This window comes from Onychostoma macrolepis, chromosome 19, assembly GCF_012432095.1.
Source record: "Onychostoma macrolepis isolate SWU-2019 chromosome 19, ASM1243209v1, whole genome shotgun sequence".
NCBI classification, from domain to species: Eukaryota; Metazoa; Chordata; class Actinopteri; order Cypriniformes; family Cyprinidae; genus Onychostoma; species Onychostoma macrolepis.
In genome coordinates, this window is record NC_081173.1 from 26,378,167 (window position 1) to 26,401,553 (window position 23,387).

At 41.7% G+C, this 23,387-nt stretch overlaps 1 protein-coding gene across 1 annotated transcript; it reads right to left on the minus strand.

The window, feature by feature from the left end:
* Positions 1–813: 813 nt before the first annotated feature.
* On the minus strand, positions 814–15,861 carry LOC131525700 (CMP-N-acetylneuraminate-beta-galactosamide-alpha-2,3-sialyltransferase 1-like). The gene is made up of 7 exons (XM_058753604.1): positions 15,751–15,861; positions 6,946–7,255; positions 3,441–3,634; positions 3,184–3,363; positions 3,037–3,082; positions 2,439–2,558; positions 814–1,729 (listed from the first exon to the last, which is right to left on the minus strand). Exons 1-7 carry the CDS (start codon positions 15,774–15,776, stop codon positions 1,565–1,567), a joined length of 1,041 nt encoding a protein of 346 aa, XP_058609587.1. The 5' UTR covers positions 15,777–15,861; the 3' UTR covers positions 814–1,564.
* Positions 15,862–23,387: the final 7,526 nt, after the last annotated feature.

The following is a 23,387-nucleotide window of genomic DNA, read 5'->3' on the forward strand; positions in this document are numbered from 1 at the left end:
CTGAGTTTTGTATTTTAATATTACGTTCTTAATTTATTAAGCCACGTGAATTATTTTTATAACTCTTTTCTATGGGAGGAAAATACTTAACATGAAACATTGCTTTCATGTTCTGGGCTCCTCTGCCTGCAAAGTCCTTTTAGAAAGGCAAATAATATCCATGTAGCTTTAAGGTGAATATAATATTAGTCACATCAACATTAGTATTGTTAATTTTTTTAATTGTTGTTGGTCATTTAAATGTATGTTGTTGTTTTTTTTAAATGACAAGTATCGGAATCTTTTTACTCAATATCGGATCAATACCAAAATTTGCAGCATCGCACACCCCTAGTGTGTGTGTGTGTGTGTGTGGGTAAAAAAGGAAAGCAGGCAGTGGACCAAACCACTCTCACAGGGAGGGGGTAATCAAAACATTTCTGAACTTAAAACGTTTTTTTGCCTTTACTTTGTTTTACACAGAGTCGCTTGTAATGATATTTTTAGAGGGGATAACCCTCAGATGGGGGGGGGTCCTGTCCCCCCTGGGATTTAGGCCTATGGCTTGGGCCATTGTTTTCGGTGAATACACTTGGGGAAAAAAGCCCACTGTGAGTAACGTTAAAATCTCGTGACAGGTGGTCAGCAGGTTTGCACATTTAGTGGTAAATATTCATAATCAGATAAAAATGTATGCTGCACACCACATTCACAGAAGCACATTCAACATATGCTGGAGTCAGAATGTGAAAAATATAGCAACATCTGACTCACAATGACGTTTTTTGGATTTTATTGACCACCATAATGTATATAATGCTATAATGCCTTTAACTTTGCACTCGGGAAAGACAGCTGGAAGATGGTTGGGTGATGGGCTATAAGCCTTTGAACAGTCAGTCTTTATGATTGCTATATAGGCAGGGTTGCCAACTCACGCATTAGACGTGAGACACGCTTCCAGGCTGTCTGGGATGTATGTCAGTGTTTTGTCTGATTGCTCTTTTGCCTTCCTTGCACTTGGGTGACACCCATAATTGTTTCTTGTATGGGACAAAGAAAATGTACATTGGGTATGTTCATAGTATTCACATCCATTTTTTTCTATTACTTAAGTGTGAATAACCAAGACTTAACATTTTCATATAAATACAGAAATATAATTTAAGTGTCATGTGAGAATGTGAAATTCGATAAGATTGCAGTTGATGTTTCATGTGAAATACTTTGAATATTTAACTTAACAGAAATGTATAACTGTACATAATACTATTAAAGTATACATTTAAAACAGTTTTGTTTGTGAAAGCATTGTTTGCAAACCATTCATTATTCAATATTACCTATTTTTATTTCTTTCCCTCAATCTGTTGAATTTAATCTTAATTATTTCTAATTGTTCCACATTCCCCATTACCAAGGACAATATGCTATTATAAATAATAATATGTTATTTTTCTTGGTTAAATACAGGTGAATAAATACATAAATATTAACAAATAATTCTGTTTTGAAAATACAGGCTTTTCAAAAGGTTTCAATAAAAGCCCGTGCCAGGGACACAACACTGAGAAAAATTTTATCATTACCACCCTTTATGTATAGAAATCTTGTTTAACAATAGAAGCTCATTCATGGTCTTATTTTCAAAGTCTCCACCATGACTGCCTCTGCTAAAGTGAGTCAAGCTTCTGTCAAAATAGTGATGCCAGTTCCCGTCACTTTTAGCTCCAAACCCAAAAACATTGACCTGTGTGAGAGAGAGAGACAGACAAATATACATCAGTGCTTGAAATGCACTTCGGCTTAGATTAAATTGGACTTTTTCACAGTCATCTCACTAATGACAAAGAGCAAACAAGTCATGACAGAGCTCACGGTAGCCTACTACGCAAATCCATTTACAGTAAACCATAAACATTGACGGCACACCTACTGTATGACGTGGTCATGGTTCACTCATTGACGGTCTGTTGCATAATGCACATGAAGGCTGCATCTGAATATTTATAATATCCTCTCCAAGTATACCAGCTTTCAAAAGTTTGGAGTCAGTAAGAAATAAGTCATTTTCATATTTTTACATTTTCAATCAGCATATTTGAATGATTTGTGAAGGATCATGAGACACGGAAGACGAGTAATGAAGATTAAAATTCCGCTTTGCATCAAAAGGAATAGATAACATTTTAAAATACATTTAAATAGAAAACAGCCATTTTAAATTGTAATAATATTTCACAATATTTCTGTTTTTACTGTGTTTTTTTTAAATCAAATAAATGCAAACCATGAAAAAATGAGCCTTGTCTCTAAATGGCATGTAAAACCAAAACAAACTGTGGTTGGCCCTATCAATCAGATCATCTCTCTAGACTAGACTTAATGCCGATAGTGAAATTTCTGGCTCTGTGAGACAAATGTTGGAGGAATTGAAAAAAGAGGCACAAAACTTTTACCTGATCACAGATGTGCAGAGCGAATATCAATGTAATGAATCCAGTGGATGGGTATCTGCCATGTTTCTGCAGCCAGCTCTCATAGATGTATTTAATGAATTCAGGATGGATGATCATCACCTTAAAGACATTCAAAACAATTATTGATTTAATCATGCATATTTATTCAGGAAAACTATGTAGATCAATATGTCAAGTCAAGTCACCTTTATTTATATAGCGCTTTTAACAATACAGATTGTGTCAAAGCAACTTTCCAATATCAAAATAGGAAAATAGTGTCAATAATGTAAAATGACAAGATTAAACACTCAATTTTCAGTTAAAGGCATTTCGCTGTTGATTAAATTCAGTGATGACATCGTCCAGCTCAGTTCAGTTTAAAAAGTATCTGTGCAATCAAGTCAACGATATCGCTGGAAATTAAGTGTCCCCAACTAAGCAAGCCAGAGGCGACAGCAGCAAGGAACCAAAACTCCATCGGTGACAGAATGGAGAAAAAAACCTTGGGAGAACCAGGCTCAGTTGGGGGGGATTCCTCAGTTTCCTCAATATGTGAAAGTCAAAAATTATATTGATTGATAGAAATGATTCTCACCTTGTCTCTGTTAGCATTTACTGTAGGTCTCACTCTAGTGTAAGTGCTGAAGAAATACAAAGATTCATTAAATTAAGATGATTGCTGTAAAATGCCTGAAGGCCTGTTTCTCTTAAATCTGTGAGTGAATATTGATGAAAATCTCACCGTGTGATGTGTTTAGTGGTGAAGGCACTGATGAGCCAGCGCATGTCTTTGATCTTAAAGGGCAGAAGAACCAGGTGGGTTGAGTTGTCTACATCCACGGCGCTCTCAGGGTAGAGAATCCGGTGAGTGGTCTTAGACCCCACATCCTTCTCATAGCCTTCTGTTGGACCCTTATTTATCCTGAGCATGAAAATGCATTTTAACAATCATCTTTGGCCGTATACATTGTCAAAACTTCAAAATTGAAAATAACTTACCTTATGACAAAGTCATGAAGATCTATAAGAGGCCCATAATGGGATCCCAGCAGGTTCCCAGAGTTTCCCACCACAGCACAGGTTCTGCAGCGATCTGGACCGGCGTCTGAGTAATGCTCTTCATCAGGAAAGAGAGAAAACAATATGTCCACCACATCTGTGTAGTTAACCTTAGTGTTCTCAGTTTGTAGACCCTATACAAACGTTAAACATATGATCAGGTTGAGCCTTCAGGAGAGGATTTTGAGAAAACACATTTCAAAATAAAATGGAAACATAATGTAAATAGTAATCTTAGTTTAGTTTAGATAATAAGTTATTCCACAAAATCTGAAATATTAGATAATTATATAGAAATACAAAATTAGTTTATGCCAAGATTAAAATCTTTGAGGTAAAATTACTTCGAAATTAACTTAATTTATTTCCATTTTTATAATTTCCTTTAAGCATGGGAAACAAATAGTATTGAAACATTTTATAAGCAGAAATGCGCAAAAAAAAAAATTCAAAAGATCTAAGAAAATGTCATGAGATCTGCTGTTGGTCTGCTGCCAACAAGTGTTTGACAATCACAAATTCCCCTTCTGGAAAAACATTGCATTTATTCTTCACTGCAATCTATTATATCTTTCTTTACTTTTAAAGAGTTTTGAGATATTTCATTAAGAACGTTCTCTTAAAGTTGTTTAAAGTCATAAAATGCCTAGAGTCGAGATAATAAAAGGAGTGGCCACCTACACACTAAATTGTCAAGAGTTGCAACTGCATTTAAAAAGTTGCGTGTGTGTGAATCACTGACCTATAAATGATTCTCTATTGTAGATTACTGAGTGAATCCTCTAAATAATAGTTTTGTGTGTGTGCGGAACAAAACGTGCGATGATATTGCAGTCACGCGCGTTAAGTATCCGCTATTTTTGACCAAAGTAATATTAATTACTGCAACCAAAGAATAGTTTAGAAGAAGCGCGCTCTTGATATGTTGCCATGTCCATTTATTATAAGCGACTTTAAGCGTCTTGAGCTTGACTCAAAGCGGCCCTATGGCGTTTTCAAGGCAGGTGCAGGTCGCGATATTTTGATATGTGGCTTATTTGCAAGATAAAGATTTTGGATATAAGTTTGTTTTTTTTGTTGTTGTTTTTTTACTGGGTTTTTTCTAGCAAGATCTGGCAACAGTAATGAGTCGAGGCACGCGTGCTTCCCTTTGCATTCTCTCACCGAGCACAGAAACGGTACAAGAATATCCATTTATGATTAAAATGACTAATCTGAACCATTTTAACGAGAGTTTTTTAATAAATAAAACGACCGGTCCCATGATATGCTGTCATTATATCATCCATACAATCAGGACTGCAGAACCGAATGTAGCCTAATTTGTAATGAAAAAAGGGGAACCAATGTGTGTTTTTAGGATACACACATTGGTTCCCCTTTTTTCATTACAAATTATTTCAAAATAAATAAATAATTATTACCATCATTTATGTAGTTTCTGTTTGATTTGATACACACTGTAAAAAATTGCTGTAAAATTTACAGTAACTTACTGGCAATTTTGGTTGCCAGTAAGACTGTAAATTTACAAGAGTACTGTAAATCAATAATTGCAATTGTACTGTAAAAATACAGCAATCTCTTGCATGCTGTAAAACTGTTATGATGGTGTGTAAACATTTGGTAAACTTATTTCATTTGATTCTACTAAGAAGGAACATTTCTTAATATAAAACTGCAAACACTTAATTCGTAATAGTAAAGTTACTAAAAACATGACTTTAACTCAAATCGCTGCAGTTTATCATCAGCTATAGCACACATGCATGTGGTAAAGCACTTAACAAAGAGATCATCACTGTATCAGCAACTCTACAGTTACTGTCTTCAAATATAGCAGCAGAACATCAGAGTTTGTGGCTCATCATTGATGAGCCATATAGCAGCTGTAAACAACATCAAACTAACAAATAAAAAAATCCACACCATGTCTTTAAAGATCAACCTCTGAATGAGATCAGTGAATCAGGCCACTAGATAATGATTACATCATTACCAATAATCAATCAAAAGCACGTAATCACAAGTTTTTCTGGGTTTTCTTGCTATAACAAATGTGCTTTACAAACACAGTTACAGCAGCCAGAAAAAAGCTAAGATTAAAATTTGATGGTCAAGAGCCCAACTAAAGCAAACCCTGACCACCACAATGGTGAGGTCAAACTAAACGTTTTCAATAAAACAACTAAACTTCTGTTAATTCTCAAATAATTTTTATAGACCTATGACAGAAATAAAGTCAAATTGTAATGTGTGAAGCTGGTAATGCTGTTTGTGGAGTTGTTTAATCAGATCTTGAGAGATTTAATGATGTCTTGTATTTCAGTTGAGTTCATCTAAGGCTGTGGCTGAAGTCAGTTGTAGTTCTTGTTTCTCTTTCATTCAGTGATTCTGCTTGTTAACAGCAGGTGTTATCTATAAGGAGAGTAAATATTTAACTGAACTATATTATTTTGCACAAGAGAGATCTAATTTAGTTTTGTGGGTCACCATTGCGGTGGAGAGTAGAGCCTGTGCTTCAGTCAATGATGAGCCACAAACTCTGATGTTCTGCTGCTTTATTTAAAGACAGTAACTGTAGAGTTGCTGATACAGTGATGATCTCTTTGTTAAGTGCTTTACCACGTGCATGTGTGCTATAGCTGATGATAAACTGCAACGATTTGAGTTAAAGTCATGTTTTTAGTAACTTTACGATTACAAATGAAGTGTTTGCAGTTTTATATTAAGAAATGTTCCTTCTTAGTAGAATCAAATGAAATAAGTTTACCAAATGTTTACACCATCACAACAATTTTACAGCATGCAAGAGTTTGCTGTATTTTTACAGTACAATTGTAATTATTGATTTACAGTACTCTTGTAAATTTACAGTCTTACTGGCAACCAAAATTGCCAGTAAGTTACTGTAAATTTTACAGCAATTTTTTACAGTGCAGAAAAAAGTTCCTACACTGTAAAAAGTGATAGTTAACTTGTGAGGAAACCCGTTGCCTTAAAATGATTAAGTAAATAAAGTGAATTGTTCACTGTTTAATGCTGCTTTGTAATAGTGTATTTTTTTTTTTTCATTTTTGATGTATTTTATGTACTTTATATGGTTTGTTTTTGGAGTATCATTTAGTATATTTCTTTAGTATCCTTTCTTAAAAACCTTGCTTATATATATAATTATATATATAATTTGTAGTTAGTTAAGCTTATATATTTGGTTTTGTAATTTAGCTGGTTTTTCATGTTCACAAGTTATTTTTGTTTTCTGTATTGTTTAGGTGGAGGCTCTAAATAAGCCCTTTGGATTTTCTGCCTCTCCCTGCACAGTATATGGATTGTATTTTATTCTTGTGTTTTTATTGTATCTATTTCTTGGGCAAACTAAAACTAAACTAAACCCAGTCTCCCCCACCCTTGATTTCCAGAGATCCGGACTGAACTCACGTACCGTCCACCATCTGTAGACGTCGGTCCGTAACACACTGTTTCTTCTGTTCAGCAGAAATGGAACATTGGGATTGAACCGCATGAAGAACCAATCAGTATCGTTCAGATCCGTGACACATTTATCACAAGCGCACAGACCTCCACGGGTGGAATCGATGGATGTTTTGAGGGAAGTATAGATCATCGCGTTTTGGAAGAGCATAAAAAGAAAGAAGATGCCAAATGTGAAGAGCGCTCTGATGTACGAAGACCTCTGTTTAGTGAACGGAACCATATTTTCAACTTGCTGAAGAGGGTTTAGAATCCTACAACTGGAAAAATACACAAAAGAGATGGAGAGAAAAAATAGTGTTATTATGACATTAATATTCCTACTACTATACTAACATCATAACTCTGCTTGGTCTAAACAGTGGTCTTCAACCCTGGGGAACCACAATCCTGAAGAGTTTAGCGACAACCCTAATCAAACATACCTGAAGCGGCCAATCAAGCTCCTCAAGACTGCTTGAAAATTGCAGGCAGGTGTGCTGAAGCTGGTTGGAAATAAACTTTACAGGAGAGTGGGTCCCCAGGAGCAGGGTTGAAGACCTCTGGGGTGTATTCCAGAAAGCACGGTTAATTTACCGTCAGCTAAACCCTGAACTTTCGGTTGACCTTGCTTACCGAGGTAGCCTATGTGGTTCCAAAACCGCGTCCGGGAGTAAGTTCATTCAACACAGAGTATGTTCCTGGTTAAGACTCTAGACATTCTCAACAGAACAACAAGTCACTATGAAAACGGTTGCTAAGAAAAAGTGCGTCATGCTGTTTCTTTCTTCTTCTTTTGTTCAGTGGTCGTTTACATTACTTAGTGCATATCGCCACCTAATTTATGGTTGTGTAATAATTTTTTTCCGTTTAATCTTAAATCCTTGAGAATATGAATTATATTGTTTGTTTGATGGTAATTATAGCCTATATTAAGTCATATCAGATATGTATTTTTATTATAGAAATACATTATAGAAAATGCTGATCCATGTGTGAGATGATCATATAAAATGTAATAAATATATATATATATAATATAATAAATTAAGCATTACTTTGTTATAAGTGTTTTATAATTTATACAGGTACTGTAACTGTTATATATGTCAATAAAATAAATATAATAACCATATTAGAATAATATTACCTTATTACTTATATTAGCACTTTATAATTAACATGTCATACAACTATCTCTCTCTCTCTCTCTCTCTCTCGATAGATAGATAGATAGATAGATAGATAGATAGATTATATATACTGTATATAAGTTAGGCTACTATGGTTACTCGCATAACTTGAAAGTTACCTCTGATTTTGGAACCGAAAACTGAGGTTATCCGCTCGCTTATCCTCAAAGATACCCGGATATGTCACATTACCTACTTTCTGGAATACAACCCTGGTCTAAAACAAATGTCAAGGAAATGGTAAGTAGCCTATTAAAGAGCCTAAATGTCTGTGGCACCGGAGAACATGAAGAAATGCCAGCGGAGAAATAAAGTGTTTGTTGCCAATCCATAAGGACTGCGATTTGTCCTGTAATATTACCCTTTAACATTATTCGTTTCTTTTGAATCAGCTTTAAAAAATTTGGTAACCAAATCGCGAGAGATGGGTAAGATCAAAGTACAGAACTGCTGTTGCGTCTGTCATTGTTACCTGAATACACTGCAACTGGCTGGCAACTGATAGTCCACCTTGTAAACAAGTTGCTTGTAACTGCACTCAAGCAAATAATCATCCAGAGCGCCAATGACCGATAGGTTTCATTTCAGTTATCTGTGCTATAATACACTGTAAAAAAAAATCCGTAAAATTTACAGTAAAAAAACAGCAGCTGTGGTTGCTGGAATTCTACCGTAAAATATACAGTAGCAACATTTTAGGTTTTACAATTTTAACTTAAATTTACCGTTAAATACCGTAATTTCATTAACTGATATAATGTTAATATACCAATCTATGTTTTGTACCTTTGTATTACACTGATAACCACTAAATGCAGATGATGATGAGAAAGTCACATGATGAACCAAAGCCCATCACAAACAGCTTTTAAATAATAACATATATAGAAGGTGCACAGTGTCATTCACACAAGTACTAAACACCATCATGGTGAGACTCATTAAACTGAAATATGCAATAAACATTAATTTAACAACATTAGATGTAACATACAACCCTAATAAACGTAACTGATAAGAAAAAAATAAGAAGAAACCTAGTTATTTCAAAGAAAAAACATCAAATTCAAACAAAATCTGAAATGCAATTTCCCTGTAAATTTTACATTCTTTTTTACTTCCAAAAGCTGTATTTCATCGTAAAATTGTCTATTACAGTTTTTCACCATATATATTAGGGAAACTTACCGTTAACCATTTAACAGGTTTTTACCGTAGCTTTTTCACAGTTTTTTTACCGTTAAAATCACGGTCATTTTTTACAGTGTAGTTAACATTTTAATTTATTTATTTTTAATTCCAAATAATGATCATTTCTCATCTTTGTTCCTCATCATATGTTTATTCAAGACTAGTTATAATTTACCTAGACCAGAAACTATATAGGCCTACACTATAGTGATGTGAAAAACAAAACACTTGTTTCTCATCTTTGTTCCTCATCATTTATGATGAGTGTTATAATTTGCCTAGACTAGAAACTATATAAACTATAGTGATGTGTGACACTTCAGTAGCTATAACATTAAATTCCATTTCTATTTGCAATGAATACAACACTCTACAATAAGTTTACATTACTTGATGTTAGTTATTGCATTAACATGAACTAAAAATGAGCAATACATTTGTTACAGCATTAATCTTTGATAATGTTAGTTAATAAAAAAAAATTAAAAAACACAACTGTTTATTTTAGCCTATGTTAAGTCAGTTCCATTAAAAAATTACTATCAACTATGCTTTGGAAGTATTCCTTAAAGTAATGTTAAACAAGTTAACACTTACATTAGTTAACTTAAGTTAAATAAATACTATAAACCTACCTGTTTGTTTGGAAATTTGAATATGGAACAATAGCAATGACCTTCAAGAATCTGACAGACCTGTAAATCTGCTGGTGATCACGATATGAGGCATGAATCTGAGGAGGAGGTGTTTCTTCTAAAGTACACAGCTCTTGATCACTCACTTCTTTGGCATATAAATGGTTTAATATGCATAGTCAAAAGGAGCCCCCTCTCCCTTTTGTTCCATACTGAGTAATAGAAAACCTCAAATTTTAAGGGAATTTTAAGTGGAAATTTCATAAAATCTTTTTTTTTTTTTTTTATTATTACCCAATTACATTTCCAAAAATTAGGCTATGGGACACAGCATCATGTTAGGAAGCAGGTTATGTTGATCCTAAAAACCACTGACGCACATGTAGCCTATATTTTAAGAGTAGCCTACCTGTAACGAGTTTACTTAGGCCTATTTAAATTTGCTTAGCAAAGACTGTCAGTCCTTATGCATCCAGGGTACATTAAAGCTACTGTTTCCACCTTGAAATATCAAATTCAAAATCATTCTTATATGGTACACTGACTTCTTATAAGGGGCAATTGCTGTTTCATAAGCAAACTCACAGAGAAAAGGCACACATGATACAATGGTAAAGCTGCGGACTTTGTCATCTCCCCCCAATATCTCTGGTACAGCTAGCAACTGTAATCATGACAGTGAGTGCCGCTCACTTAACTCTAGGGGCACCAAAGTCACAAAAATACACAAAACTAGCCTACATAAGTACGTGTAAAGAATGCCGTTGCTCTGCTTAAAAAGGTTTTTTTCTTGGTACTTAAGAAAAAACCTTTCCTGACAACCCCCCACTATAAAAAAAGGCGAGACAGCCCATAAAGTGAAACTTATGCAATGTTAGAGAAGAAGAAAAAAAAAGATTAGATACGGCAGAGTGATACGGCATGCCAGGGTGCGTCTCATGCCACGTTCAAGACCAAGTCAGAGGTGGGAATATCCAAATGTTTCATTTCCGACCACTGTGCGTTCTGACCCCCGTCAGATTATTACCCCCCTATTATTGGTAGGTTTAGGGTTAGTTGTGGGGGAGGGGTTAGGATTAGGCAATCAGGTAGCGATTTCACTGAGGGAGGTAATAATTTGGCGAAAATGGGCACAACACTGGTAATTGCGCCATGACTCATTTCTAGCCTTTTATTGGTACTGTAATTAATCAAACTTAAGCTTAAACAATATAAGATCTCTGTGCAAACCTGACTGATTAGTTCGAGTGATTCATTCGACAAGTTTGCATTTCAGACAACTGATGGAAAATGCACAAAACGTGATTTCTGAAATGTAAAAGAAAATGATTCTCAGGTCAAAATAAGGTAGGCCTAACCATTGTCTTGTCTCCATTGACAGACAAGGATTAATCAGTAGCAATTTACTCGCTACAGTAAAATAGTGATAGGCTATCGTGAAATACAACTTACTGTCGCTGTTTTTAATATATTTTAAAACTTAATCTATTCCTCGATAGCGAAGCTGAATTTTCAGCATCATTACTCCAGTCTTGAGTGTCACATGGTCCTTCAAAACTCATTCTAATATGCTGATTTGCTGTGCAAGAAACATTATTTTCAGTGGTGAAAACAGTTGCGACGTTTAAGATTATTTTCTGATCCTGATATCCAAGCACTTCAATTCAGCTCTTCGATACTCAGTTCATTGACCAGCGTCATATGATGGATGTACGTAATACTCCTCACAAACTCTTATTGTCTACGCCTTTCACAATACATGGCTTTATACAAAAAGGAAGTGATTGTGGTGAAATTGTCTAAAGTTCCTGCAGAACCAGGAAGGTGGAAAAAAATATCCTTCAGACACACCTTTACAACACAATCTGAATGATACAACAGTATGAGCAATCCTCTTTTTCGTTCAAGATTAACCACATTATTTTCTCAAGGTTTCTTCCTTAATCTCAGGGAGTTTGTCCCTGAAGGTTTCACATTACTGAAGTTTGCGTCAAAAATAATAATAAGCAATAGTTTGTACATTGAGCCTAACCAAAGATTACTTTACAGAACACACAGAATGTCTTACAGTGGCACATTACTTTATATTGAAGCTATTTGGCCGATGTTAACTCATGTTATTTGAGTAACTCATGTTTATTGAAATTGATCGTCTCGGTTACGTACGTAACCCTCGTTCCCTGATGGAGGGAACGGAGACGTTATGTCGTGACGACATAAGGGATTTACTTGGGAGCCCCAATCATCTCTGACTTAAGAGAAAACGCCAATGAATATTGGCTAGTGGATTTTGCATACCTGCGCCACTCCCCGTGCACACGGGTATAAATAGGCGGCAGGTGCATCCACTCATTAGGTTTTACGCTGAGGAGCTGAGAACGAGTCCCAGGCAACCAGCGATGGTTCGAGATTGTGGCATGGGGACATAACGTCTCCGTTCCCTCCATCAGGGAACGAGGGTTACATACGTAACCGAGACGTTCCCTATCTGTCAGTCACTACGAGTTATGTCGTGACGACATAGGGGTCCTATGGAAAGCGCCACAACCTGAACCCCGTCACAACCTTGTGGCATGCAGATGCTGACAAGCGAGCGCGTGACAGACAAATGCCATGTGAAAGGTCGCAACCTTCCCATCGCCCCAGCGCAAATTCGCTAACCTTGGTGCCCGCAGGGACCACTGAGTACATCGCTGCTGGAGATAGCCAAGCCGCTGTTCCTTTCCCCACAGAAGTCGGAAGGGATTTCGACCTTCAATGAAAGATAGCTTCAAGTCTTTCCTATTTGTTGTTACAGCTTGGCAGTAACGACGGGGAAGCGAGCCTTCCAGAGAAGGGCGCTACGGAGGCCACATCCTGCCCGAAGGGTGGTAACATGTGGAGACACTGATATGGACTGACCCAGGCCTGGGGCAGTACTACATACGACTGGACCCTGGGGCAGATCCTACCTAGGGGTAGGAAGGAGAGCTGCCAGCAGGGCCTGACAGAGGGCTCTGTCAAAGGGAAGACACGGGTTTACCGTGAGGGAAACCTTACCGTGGTAGAATACACATATGGGATTACCCGAAGGGAATCAAGCCATACGGACACCTAGCCCAGTACAGGGGCTGACCGGAGACCCGGGCGAGCTAACACAAGTACTGGGCCTGGCGTCAGACTGCTCCGCCCAGTCTGACTGCCGGGGGTGCTGGAGGAACTCCACCAGGGTTCGTTGTCCGGGGAACTGAACTGGAGGAGGAAAACGGCGCTCGTATCCCCGGGTGAGGGGGAATGGCGCAGCAAGCGTGACACCGGCCAGCTCTTCCCGCCACTTACCTGTTACCCAACACATGGGAAGAAACTGGCTCGATGCGGAGATTGTAAAATCTCGCGAAGGTGTTCGGTGTCGCTCAGCACGCAGCTCTACAGATGTCTGCCAGAGAGGCACCGTGCGCCAACGCATAGGAGGAGGCAATACTCCGTGTGGAGTGAGCCCTCACCCCTAGGGGGCACGACTCGCCTTGGGATTGGTACGCCAAGGCGATGGCATCCACTATCCAGTGGGCCAACCTCTGCTTGGAGACAGCCTTCCCTTTCTGCTGACCTCCGTGGCAGACAAAGAGCTGCTCAGAGCTTCTAAAGCTCTGGGTGCGGTCCACGTATATGCGCAACGCTCTTACGGGACACAGCAACGCCAAGGCTGGATCTGCCTCCTCCGAGGGCAGTGCTTGCAGGTTCACCACCTGATCGCGGAAGGGCGTGGTGGGAACCTTAGGCACGTATCCAGGCCAGGGTCTCAGGACAACGTGAGAGTAGACCGGCCCGAACACAAGGCACTCTTCGCTCCCCGAAAATGCTTGGAGGTCCCTGACCCTCTTGATGGAAGTGAGCGCGGTCATGAGCGCTGTCTTAGAAGACAGGAACTTAAGCTCAACTGAGTCCAGTGCTCAAAGGGACCCCTCTGAAGCCCAGCCAGGACAATAGAGAGATCCCAGGGTGGCATCAGGGGTGGCCTAGGAGGATTCAACCTCCTTGCACCCCTCAGGAACCTCACGACGAGATTGTGCTTTCCCAGGGACCGGCCGTTCACTGCATCGTGATGGGCCGCAATAGCAGCCACATACACCTTCAAGGTGGAGGGTGACAGCCTAAGCGCCAACCTTTCTTGCAGGAAAGAAAGCACTACTCCAATCGTGCATCTTCGGGGGTCTTCTCGGCGAGAAGAACACCAGTTCGCGAACAGACTCCACTTCAGTGCATCAAGGCTTGCCTTGTTGAAGGAGCTCTAGCCTGAGTGATGGTCTCTACCACAGTCCGCGGGAGACCGCTCAAGTCTGCCGCGTCCCGTCCAGGAGCCACACGTAGAGGTTCCACAGATCTGGACGCGGGTGCCATATGGTGCCAAGCCCCTGAGAAAGGAGGGAGGCAGCCCCGCCGAATCTTCATCCTCAGAGGATGATTGCCCATCCCCCGATGCTGTGATCGACATCTGATCCTCTATCGGCGCACCGAATGAAACGCTGGGCACACCGTGAGACGGCACAGCAAAATCACCCGGGAGCCGCACAGAACAGCTGCTGCGGGAGGAGTGAGAGGTCCGTGGGGACTGGCCCGGCGGAAAAGCTCTCACTGTAGCCCTCAGATCGCCCAGAGTACTAGCCGATGGTTCTCTGCTCGTGGCAGATCGCGATCGCAGCGCTGCCATGGTTACACGCTCAAAGCGAACCATCCACGCATAAACCATCCACGCATAAACCATCCACGAACGCAGCTTCAGCGCGCTGGATGCCCAGACACTGAAGACAACGATCGTGGCCGTGGACGGAGGATAGGAAACTACCGCAACCAAGAGGACACGGCCGGAACGGCGTCTTTAAAAAGACGCGAACCGACCGTGATTTGCTCTTTTAGGAAATCTGCTCTTTTTAGTTGAAGTGCCCAGGGGAATCGCTGCAGACAGGAACACCGCTGTTCGCACCATAACGCCAACCAGAACAGCTTCCAGACAGATGATGAATGGCTCTTTGTGGAGATCAACACGTTCATCCACTCGGCTCCGAAGCAAAAATCTAATGAGTGGATGCACCTGCCGCCTATTTATACCTGTGTGAACGGGGAGTGGCGCAGGTATGCAAAATCCACTAGCCAATATTCATTGGCGTTTTCTCTTAAGTCAGAGATGATTGGGACTCCCAAGTAAATCCCCTATGTCGTCACGACATAACTCGTAGTGACCGACAGATAGGGAACCTCTTTTACTTATTAATAGAACAATCAATTTACCATAATGACTGCTAACTTTCTGTGGTTCACACTAACATACTCGCTTACTATGATGTATTTAAGATTTAAGTCAGGAACAACATTTTGACTTCTTCTTTTTTTTTTTATCATGATGTGACATTTAACACAAGTTATTTGCTTACACTCAACAAAGCACATGGTTTCTGACCACCTAAATGTTTTCTATTCTAACCAAGTAGTCAAGGTTTAGCTGGTTAGCAGAGACTAAAACCAGCTGGTTTTTAGACTAAATATTTTTGCAAGTAGTATATATATTAATAATATTTCTTTACTCTAGATATCTTAGGCCTACTACTGCTCAATTAGTTTTTGGAGGTCCCTTGAAAGCCAGAAATGGCATGAAACTGAACCAGTCAAGTAAGCGTTATTGAGGTAAATCTGAATGTCAGCATAAAACTTATTTCTAACTAGCGTTAACATGGTGGAAATGGTCCACAGTAAACTAACCAAGTGTACATCAAGTGAAAATACCTCATATGTTGTTTGGTAGCTGACATCCAGATCTTTGAGCAATAATTTTACAATTACTCTTTTTCCATATGTTCTACAGAAGCCTTATGCACTTTGTGTTGTGAATGTGTGCTGATATTATGTGCTGACCTGATTCCAGATCATTGTGAGCATTTGTATGGCTTGACAACTGATACATTTCTAGGTGTTTCTAGGTCATGTCACATTCCAATCACACCAATTTTGTAATTGCAAGCAGCTGTTCATTTATAAAGGGTTTGAGTCATTTCTTCCAAAAAAATAAATAAATAAATAAATAAAGTATATATATATATATATATATATAATATGTCAAATTAAGAAATATTTAATATTGTGCTTTACTTCTAGGTCACAAATCAAATCAGTAAAATTGTTTACGTGACTGTTATACAGGCAGTCTGATGTTTTTTATCCCAGCTCAAGGTACTCTTTGGATCATTCTCAAAATATGGCCAAGCATGATCTTCAGGCTTCATGTCAGGTCCAGCGCTGAGATCAGTAAAACAAAAAAGCCAAAACAAATAAAAGATTTCAATTTCACAGTGAGCAGTGTGTGTGTGTGTAACCACAAAGAGGGCAGAGTCATTAAAAAGCTCTATGAGGATCTTTATAGGATCATAGATAGATAGATAGATAGATAGATAGATAGATAGATAGCGGCAATAAATTATTCATAATTCACAAACTTTTTTTCTCATCTGATCCTCTTTCACCTAATAGCCTATATTTACATAAAGTACCCCAAAGATTTTAAAATAAGATTTTATGTATCACATTTGCATGTTCTCTGACATTGGTTATTATGGTCACATGACAAACAAATATTTAATTTTTTCAGTAAGTGTTTTATTTTGACTGATTTTATAATGATTTATTTTAATTTAACATTGTTATGATTTAATTAATTATTAGCTTTATAAACTCATAAACCCCCTGCAGTTCCAACACAAACCCCAGTTTGGGAAACCTTGACATAATGTAATGTTTAATGCACTTTATGTTGGTAATAACAATGAATGGAATATATTTTCTTAATCTTTATATTTTTATATCAATATGGTACACGATTATCCTATTTAAATCAATTCAATAAATGAGATAGGTCAAAAGAAATCTAAAAGTAATCTGGTTATACCTAAAATGTGTAATGTAAGGGATTACGTTACTAACTACAATTTTTGCCATGTAATTTGGAATCAGTAACGGATTACAATTTGTAAGTAATCTTACAGCACTTTTCAAGTTTTTACTCCAAAGTTTGCACGCCTGCAACTCAAGAAGTATTTAAGATATCTTAATGTCCTTTTAGATGTTGGGTCTCAACAAACTTTCCTTTTGGCATCTTAATTTTTAAAGCCCTACATGGTTCAGTTCCAGAGATTTTGGAATATCAATATGCCCCCTGGCTCTCAACGGCTGTAGTCTTATTAATTTGAGGTCAGATACCTGACCTCCACACTCCCAACCGCACACTTCCTCGGGTTGGCCGTGAGTCCGGCCACCCTCAGCGCTCTCAAGACAGCCCTCACATGCTCCATATGCCATTGCCAGTCATTGCTATAGATGATGATATCATCCAGGTAGGCAGCGGCATATGCAGCATGGGGCCGGAGAATACGGTCCATGAATCGCTGAAAAGTAGCCGGCACCCCGAACAAGCCAAACGGAAGCGTAACGAATTGGTGTAATCCAGATGGCGTTGTGAAGGCTGTCTTTTCTTTAGATACCGGCAATAAGGGGATCTGCCAATATCCTTTCGTCAAATCCAGTGTCAAATAAAAATGAGCTGTGCCCAGCCGACCAAGCAATTCGTCAACTCGCGGCATTGGATACGCGGAATCCACACGGAATCGGACCGAGCCGTCCATTTTAGGAACTAAGACTATCGGGCTGGCCCAATCACTGTTGGATTCTTCTATTACTCCCATTTCGAGCATCGCCTCTAATTCAGTCTGAACCACTTTTTTCTTGTGTTTAGGTAAACGATATGGCCGACTGCGTACTACTACGCCTGGCTCGGTCTCGATATGATGCTGAATGAGATTCGTTCGCCCAGGTAGGGGCAACAACACATCTGCAAATTCTGCTTGCAACTTGGCCACATCAGTGAGCTGGGAGGGCGAGAGATGATCTCCTCCCGGTGCCAGAGCGAGAGATTGCGTTTTGATGCTCACTTCTGGCCCGAGATCATCTTCTCCACTCACCACCGTCACCAGCATCACTGACTCCGCCTCTCTCCATTTCTTTAGGAGGTTGAGGTGGTAAATTTGATGTGCCCCACTCCTATCTGTTCGTACCACCTCATAATCGAGATCTCCAACTTGCCGTGTGACCTCAAATGGTCCTTGCCACTTCAAGTAATTTGGAACTCGGTTGGGAGTAATAAAAGCACTTTATCTCCTGTGAAAATTTCCAAATTGGTTTCCCTGTTATATAGCGGCTTTGTCTGTCCTGAGCCTGTAACAAATTCTCCTAGATAGCCGCCCCAGAGTGTGGAGTTTTGTTCTCAGGTCCAGTACATACTGAATTTCATTTTTACTTTGAGAAGGTCCGTCCTCCCAAGTTTCTCTCAGGACATCAAGAAACCCTTGGGGCTGACGTCCATAAAGAAGCTCGAAGGGGGAAAACCCCGTGGAGGCTTGCGGGACCTCCCGCACAGCGAACAAGAGGGGTTCCAACCACTTATCCCAATTTTTGGCATCTTCGTGAACGAACTTAAGAATCATGGTTTTTAACGTGCGATTAAATCGTTCCACCAGTCCGTCCGTTTGTGGGTGATAGACTCTGGTGCGAATTGATTTAATGCCCAATAATTCGTACAGTTCGCGTAACGTAGGTGACATAAATGCCGTGCCTTGATCAGTGAGGATCTCTTTCGGGATCCCCACTCGGGAGATTAAGCAAAACAGCGCGTCCGCAACACTTTTGGCAGAAATGCTGCGGAGCTGCACTGCCTCAGGGTATCGGGTTGCATAGTCCACCAGAACTAATGCAAAGCGATCCCCTCTTGCTGATCGCTCTAATGGCCCGCTGAGGTCCATCCCAATTCTTTCGAAGGGGACCTACATTAACGGTAGAGGGCGCAAAGGCGCTTTTGGGGAGGCCGGTGGGTTTACCACCACCACATGCGTACGTTCTCGTGAATGCCCGGCCAAAAAAATCGGGTCATGAGACGATTTAATGTTGTTGTTTGGCCTAAATGTCCAGCCATGGGATTACAATGAGCCGCCTGGAAAAGCATTTCCCGATGGCTTTTTGGCACTAATAACTGTGTTGTATCTTCCTTTGTCTGAGTGTCTTGGGTCACTCGATACAACCGATCTTTTACAATTGCAAAATATGGATAGGAGAGCAGACGAGTAGGTTGGAGAGGTTGACCGTCGATATAACGGACCTGTTCAAAAGCATGTTTTAATGACTCATCCTGAGTCTGTTCCAGAGAAAAATCATTGCGCTTCGAGAGGATCAGCCTCTCGATTTCACTCTGTTCCTCTGGTTCAGAACTCAATAGACCCGTTCAACCTCTCCCACCTGTACGAGCGCCCCCTTCCCTGCTTTTCCTTTCCCCAAGAGACATCCGCACATAAACATCCTAATAATTCACTAAAAGCAGGCCAATTAGTTCCCAGAATCAGCGGATGTCGGAGGTGCGGGTTAACTGCGACCTCTACACTATGATTTTGTCCCCTAAATTGGATGACAGCAGACATTAAAGGATATCTCACCACGTCCCGTGCACACACCGTACCGAATTGGTGTAATCCAGATGGCGTTGTGAAGGCTGTCTTTTCTTTAGATACCGGCAATAAGGGGATCTGCCAATATCCTTTCGTCAAATCCAGTGTCAAATAAAAATGAGCTGTGCCCAGCCGACCAAGCAATTCGTCAACTCGCGGCATTGGATACGCGGAATCCACACGGAATCGGACCGAGCCGTCCATTTTAGGAACTAAGACTATCGGGCTGGCCCAATCACTGTTGGATTCTTCTATTACTCCCATTTCGAGCATCGCCTCTAATTCAGTCTGAACCACTTTTTCTTGTGTTTAGGTAAACGATATGGCCGACTGCGTACTACTACGCCTGGCTCGGTCTCGATATGATGCTGAATGAGATTCGTTCGCCCAGGTAGGGGCAACAACACATCTGCAAATTCTGCTTGCAACTTGGCCACATCAGTGAGCTGGGAGGGCGAGAGATGATCTCCTCCCGGTGCCAGAGCGAGAGATTGCGTTTTGATGCTCACTTCTGGCCCGAGATCATCTTCTCCACTCACCACCGTCACCAGCATCACTGACTCCGCCTCTCTCCATTTCTTTAGGAGGTTGAGGTGGTAAATTTGATGTGCCCCACTCCTATCTGTTCGTACCACCTCATAATCGAGATCTCCAACTTGCCGTGTGACCTCAAATGGTCCTTGCCACTTCGCAAGTAATTTGGAACTCGAAGTTGGGAGTAATAAAAGCACTTTATCTCCCTGTGAAAATTTCCGCAAATTGGTTTCCCTGTTATATAGCCGGCTTTGTCTGTCCTGAGCCTGTAACAAATTCTCCCTAGATAGCCGCCCCAGAGTGTGGAGTTTTGTTCTCAGGTCCAGTACATACTGAATTTCATTTTTACTTTGAGAAGGTCCGTCCTCCCAAGTTTCTCTCAGGACATCAAGAAACCCTTGGGGCTGACGTCCATAAAGAAGCTCGAAGGGGGAAAACCCCGTGGAGGCTTGCGGGACCTCCCGCACAGCGAACAAGAGGGGTTCCAACCACTTATCCCAATTTTTGGCATCTTCGTGAACGAACTTAAGAATCATGGTTTTTAACGTGCGATTAAATCGTTCCACCAGTCCGTCCGTTTGTGGGTGATAGACTCTGGTGCGAATTGATTTAATGCCCAATAATTCGTACAGTTCGCGTAACGTAGGTGACATAAATGCCGTGCCTTGATCAGTGAGGATCTCTTCGGGATCCCCACTCGGGAGATTAAGCAAAACAGCGTCCGCAACACTTTTGGCAGAAATGCTGCGGAGCTGCACTGCCTCAGGGTATCGGGTTGCATAGTCCACCAGAACTAATGCAAAGCGATCCCCTCTTGCTGATCGCTCTAATGGCCCGCTGAGGTCCATCCCAATTCTTTCGAAGGGGACCTACATTAACGGTAGAGGGCGCAAAGGCGCTTTTGGGGAGGCCGGTGGGTTTACCACCACCACATGCGTACGCTCGTGAATGCCCGGCCAAAAAAATCGGGTCATGAGACGATTTAATGTTGTTGTTTGGCCTAAATGTCCAGCCATGGGATTACAATGAGCCGCCTGGAAAAGCATTTCCCGATGGCTTTTTGGCACTAATAACTGTGTTGTATCTTCCTTTGTCTGAGTGTCTTGGGTCACTCGATACAACCGATCTTTTACAATTGCAAAATATGGATAGGAGAGCAGACGAGTAGGTTGGAGAGGTTGACCGTCGATATAACGGACCTGTTCAAAAGCATGTTTTAATGACTCATCCTGAGTCTATTCCAGAGAAAAATCATTGCGCTTCGAGAGGATCAGCCTCTCGATTTCACTCTGTTCCCCTGGTTCAGAACTCAATAGACCCCGTTCAACCTCTCCCACCTGTACGAGCGCCCCCCTTCCCTGCTTTTCCTTTCCCCAAGAGACATCCGCACATAAACATCCTAATAATTCACTAAAAGCAGGCCAATTAGTTCCCAGAATCAGCGGATGTCGGAGGTGCGGGTTAACTGCGACCTCTACACTATGATTTTGTCCCCTAAATTGGATGACAGCAGACATTAAAGGATATCTCACCACGTCCCCGTGCACACACCGTACCTGAACCATGCGGCTTGTATCCAATGCCTCGGGCCGAATCAGGCTTTGATGGATAGAGGTTTGGTTACATCCTGAATCCACCAGAGCCTGATAGGTACCCCCCTTAATACTCACAGGTATTTGGTACCAGCCAGCCTGACCGGGGGCAACCTGCGGTGCATCGGAGACCCGGATCATTGTCCCCACCTCCATCATTAGACACCTGTCAATAAAATGCTACGGGTCCCCGCAACGCCAACAGGCCGGCCCAGACCTCCCTGCCGCCCTAGTGGTGGGAAGTGGGTTAAGTGAGTGGCGTGGAGCGAGCGGGGAAACTGAGACCGTATCGGTCCCAGCGGTGGTCAGCCCCGCCCCCCTGGGCGGAGCTCTCGGACCAGCAGCGTAATCCTGCCCGGTCCCACCCCGCCCTCGGGCCGGGACTCGAGGAAGACCTGGAGGACGGGGCCTAGGAAGAGGGACAGGTCGAGTGGTAGAGGGAGAGAGAGAGAGGGAGAAACCAAAGGCAAAGAGAGGGAGACAGCTGGAAGGGGTTCGCCGACCCCGGGGCACGCCACCATCTGATCCTCCGCCAGTTGGATGGCTGAGTCCAGCGACGTTGGTCGGTGGCACTGGACCCACTCTGCAGTCTTCCTTGGCAGACGAGTGACAAACTGCTCCATTACCACCCGGTCGATGATGTGCTCGACGTCGCCTCCCTCAGCCAGCAGCCATTTGTGGCATGAGTCCCTGAGCGGTTGTGCCATCACAAAGGGCCGACCGCTCTCGCCCAGGACCAGCGAACGGAACCGCTGGCGATGTTGCTCTGGGCTTCGGCCGACCCGCTGAAGGATGGCTCTTTTCAGATCATCAAAGACCAGGAGGTTCGGCACGGGCAGTTGCTGAGCAGCCACCTGCGCTTCCTCTGACAACAGTGGTATCAGACGCACCGGCCATTGCTCTCGTGGCCACCCGCCGGTTTCCGCTGTTTTCTCAAAGAGATCTAAGAAGGCTTCGGGGTCATCCTGAGCCCTCATCTTGTTTAGCGGCAGGGGGTCAGCCGCTCTGCTGTTTCTGCCCGAACCTCCCGGTTCATCCAGCTCCGGAACCTCTCGCAGTCCTCCTGTTGTGCCCGGATAATGGCCTGGAAGCGGTGCTCCTGGTCAGTCCGCATATCCAGTAGTGCCTGATGTTGTTCTTGGTGGAGGACCGCGAGGGATGAGATGATGTCCGCAAACGGCGTGCTTGTTGGAGTCTGCATGATGGCAGCATCCCTCCTGCTTCCTTCCCGGGTTTCGGCACCAGTGTAACAAAGTCAATGATCAGGAAGGAAGAGGACGAGGTTGGCTTGACTGTTGCTGGTGTTTATTTAGCTTTTCTCACAAACAAAAAGTCGGGCTATCAGTGCTCAATATAACACAATGCATACGCAATATAAAGTTCGGCTCTCCTGAGCAATAAAGGGTTCCAAGCCCGCACAATCTCCAGCCACCAGTCAGCAGTCGGTCTCTCTCTCCCCTCTCTGTCGTTCCCAGGTGCCTTTATGTGGTCTCCCCGCGCCACTTACTGGAACAAGACACAGGTGTTTGTCATTTGCACTTGACCCACTGACTCACCGCTCGTCTCCCAACTCTCTCCCGCCGCAGACCTCTCGACGAGGGAAGCGGGCTGGTGTTACTATCAGGATCAAGTTCGGTTTTCTTTCTGGATCTACTCGGCCATCTGACTTTCCCTCACCAGCACCCTGGCCCATTTCTGGTCATTATGTGGTAAGACGCTCGCTGGAGAAGCCCTACCGATGGATTCGTCCGAT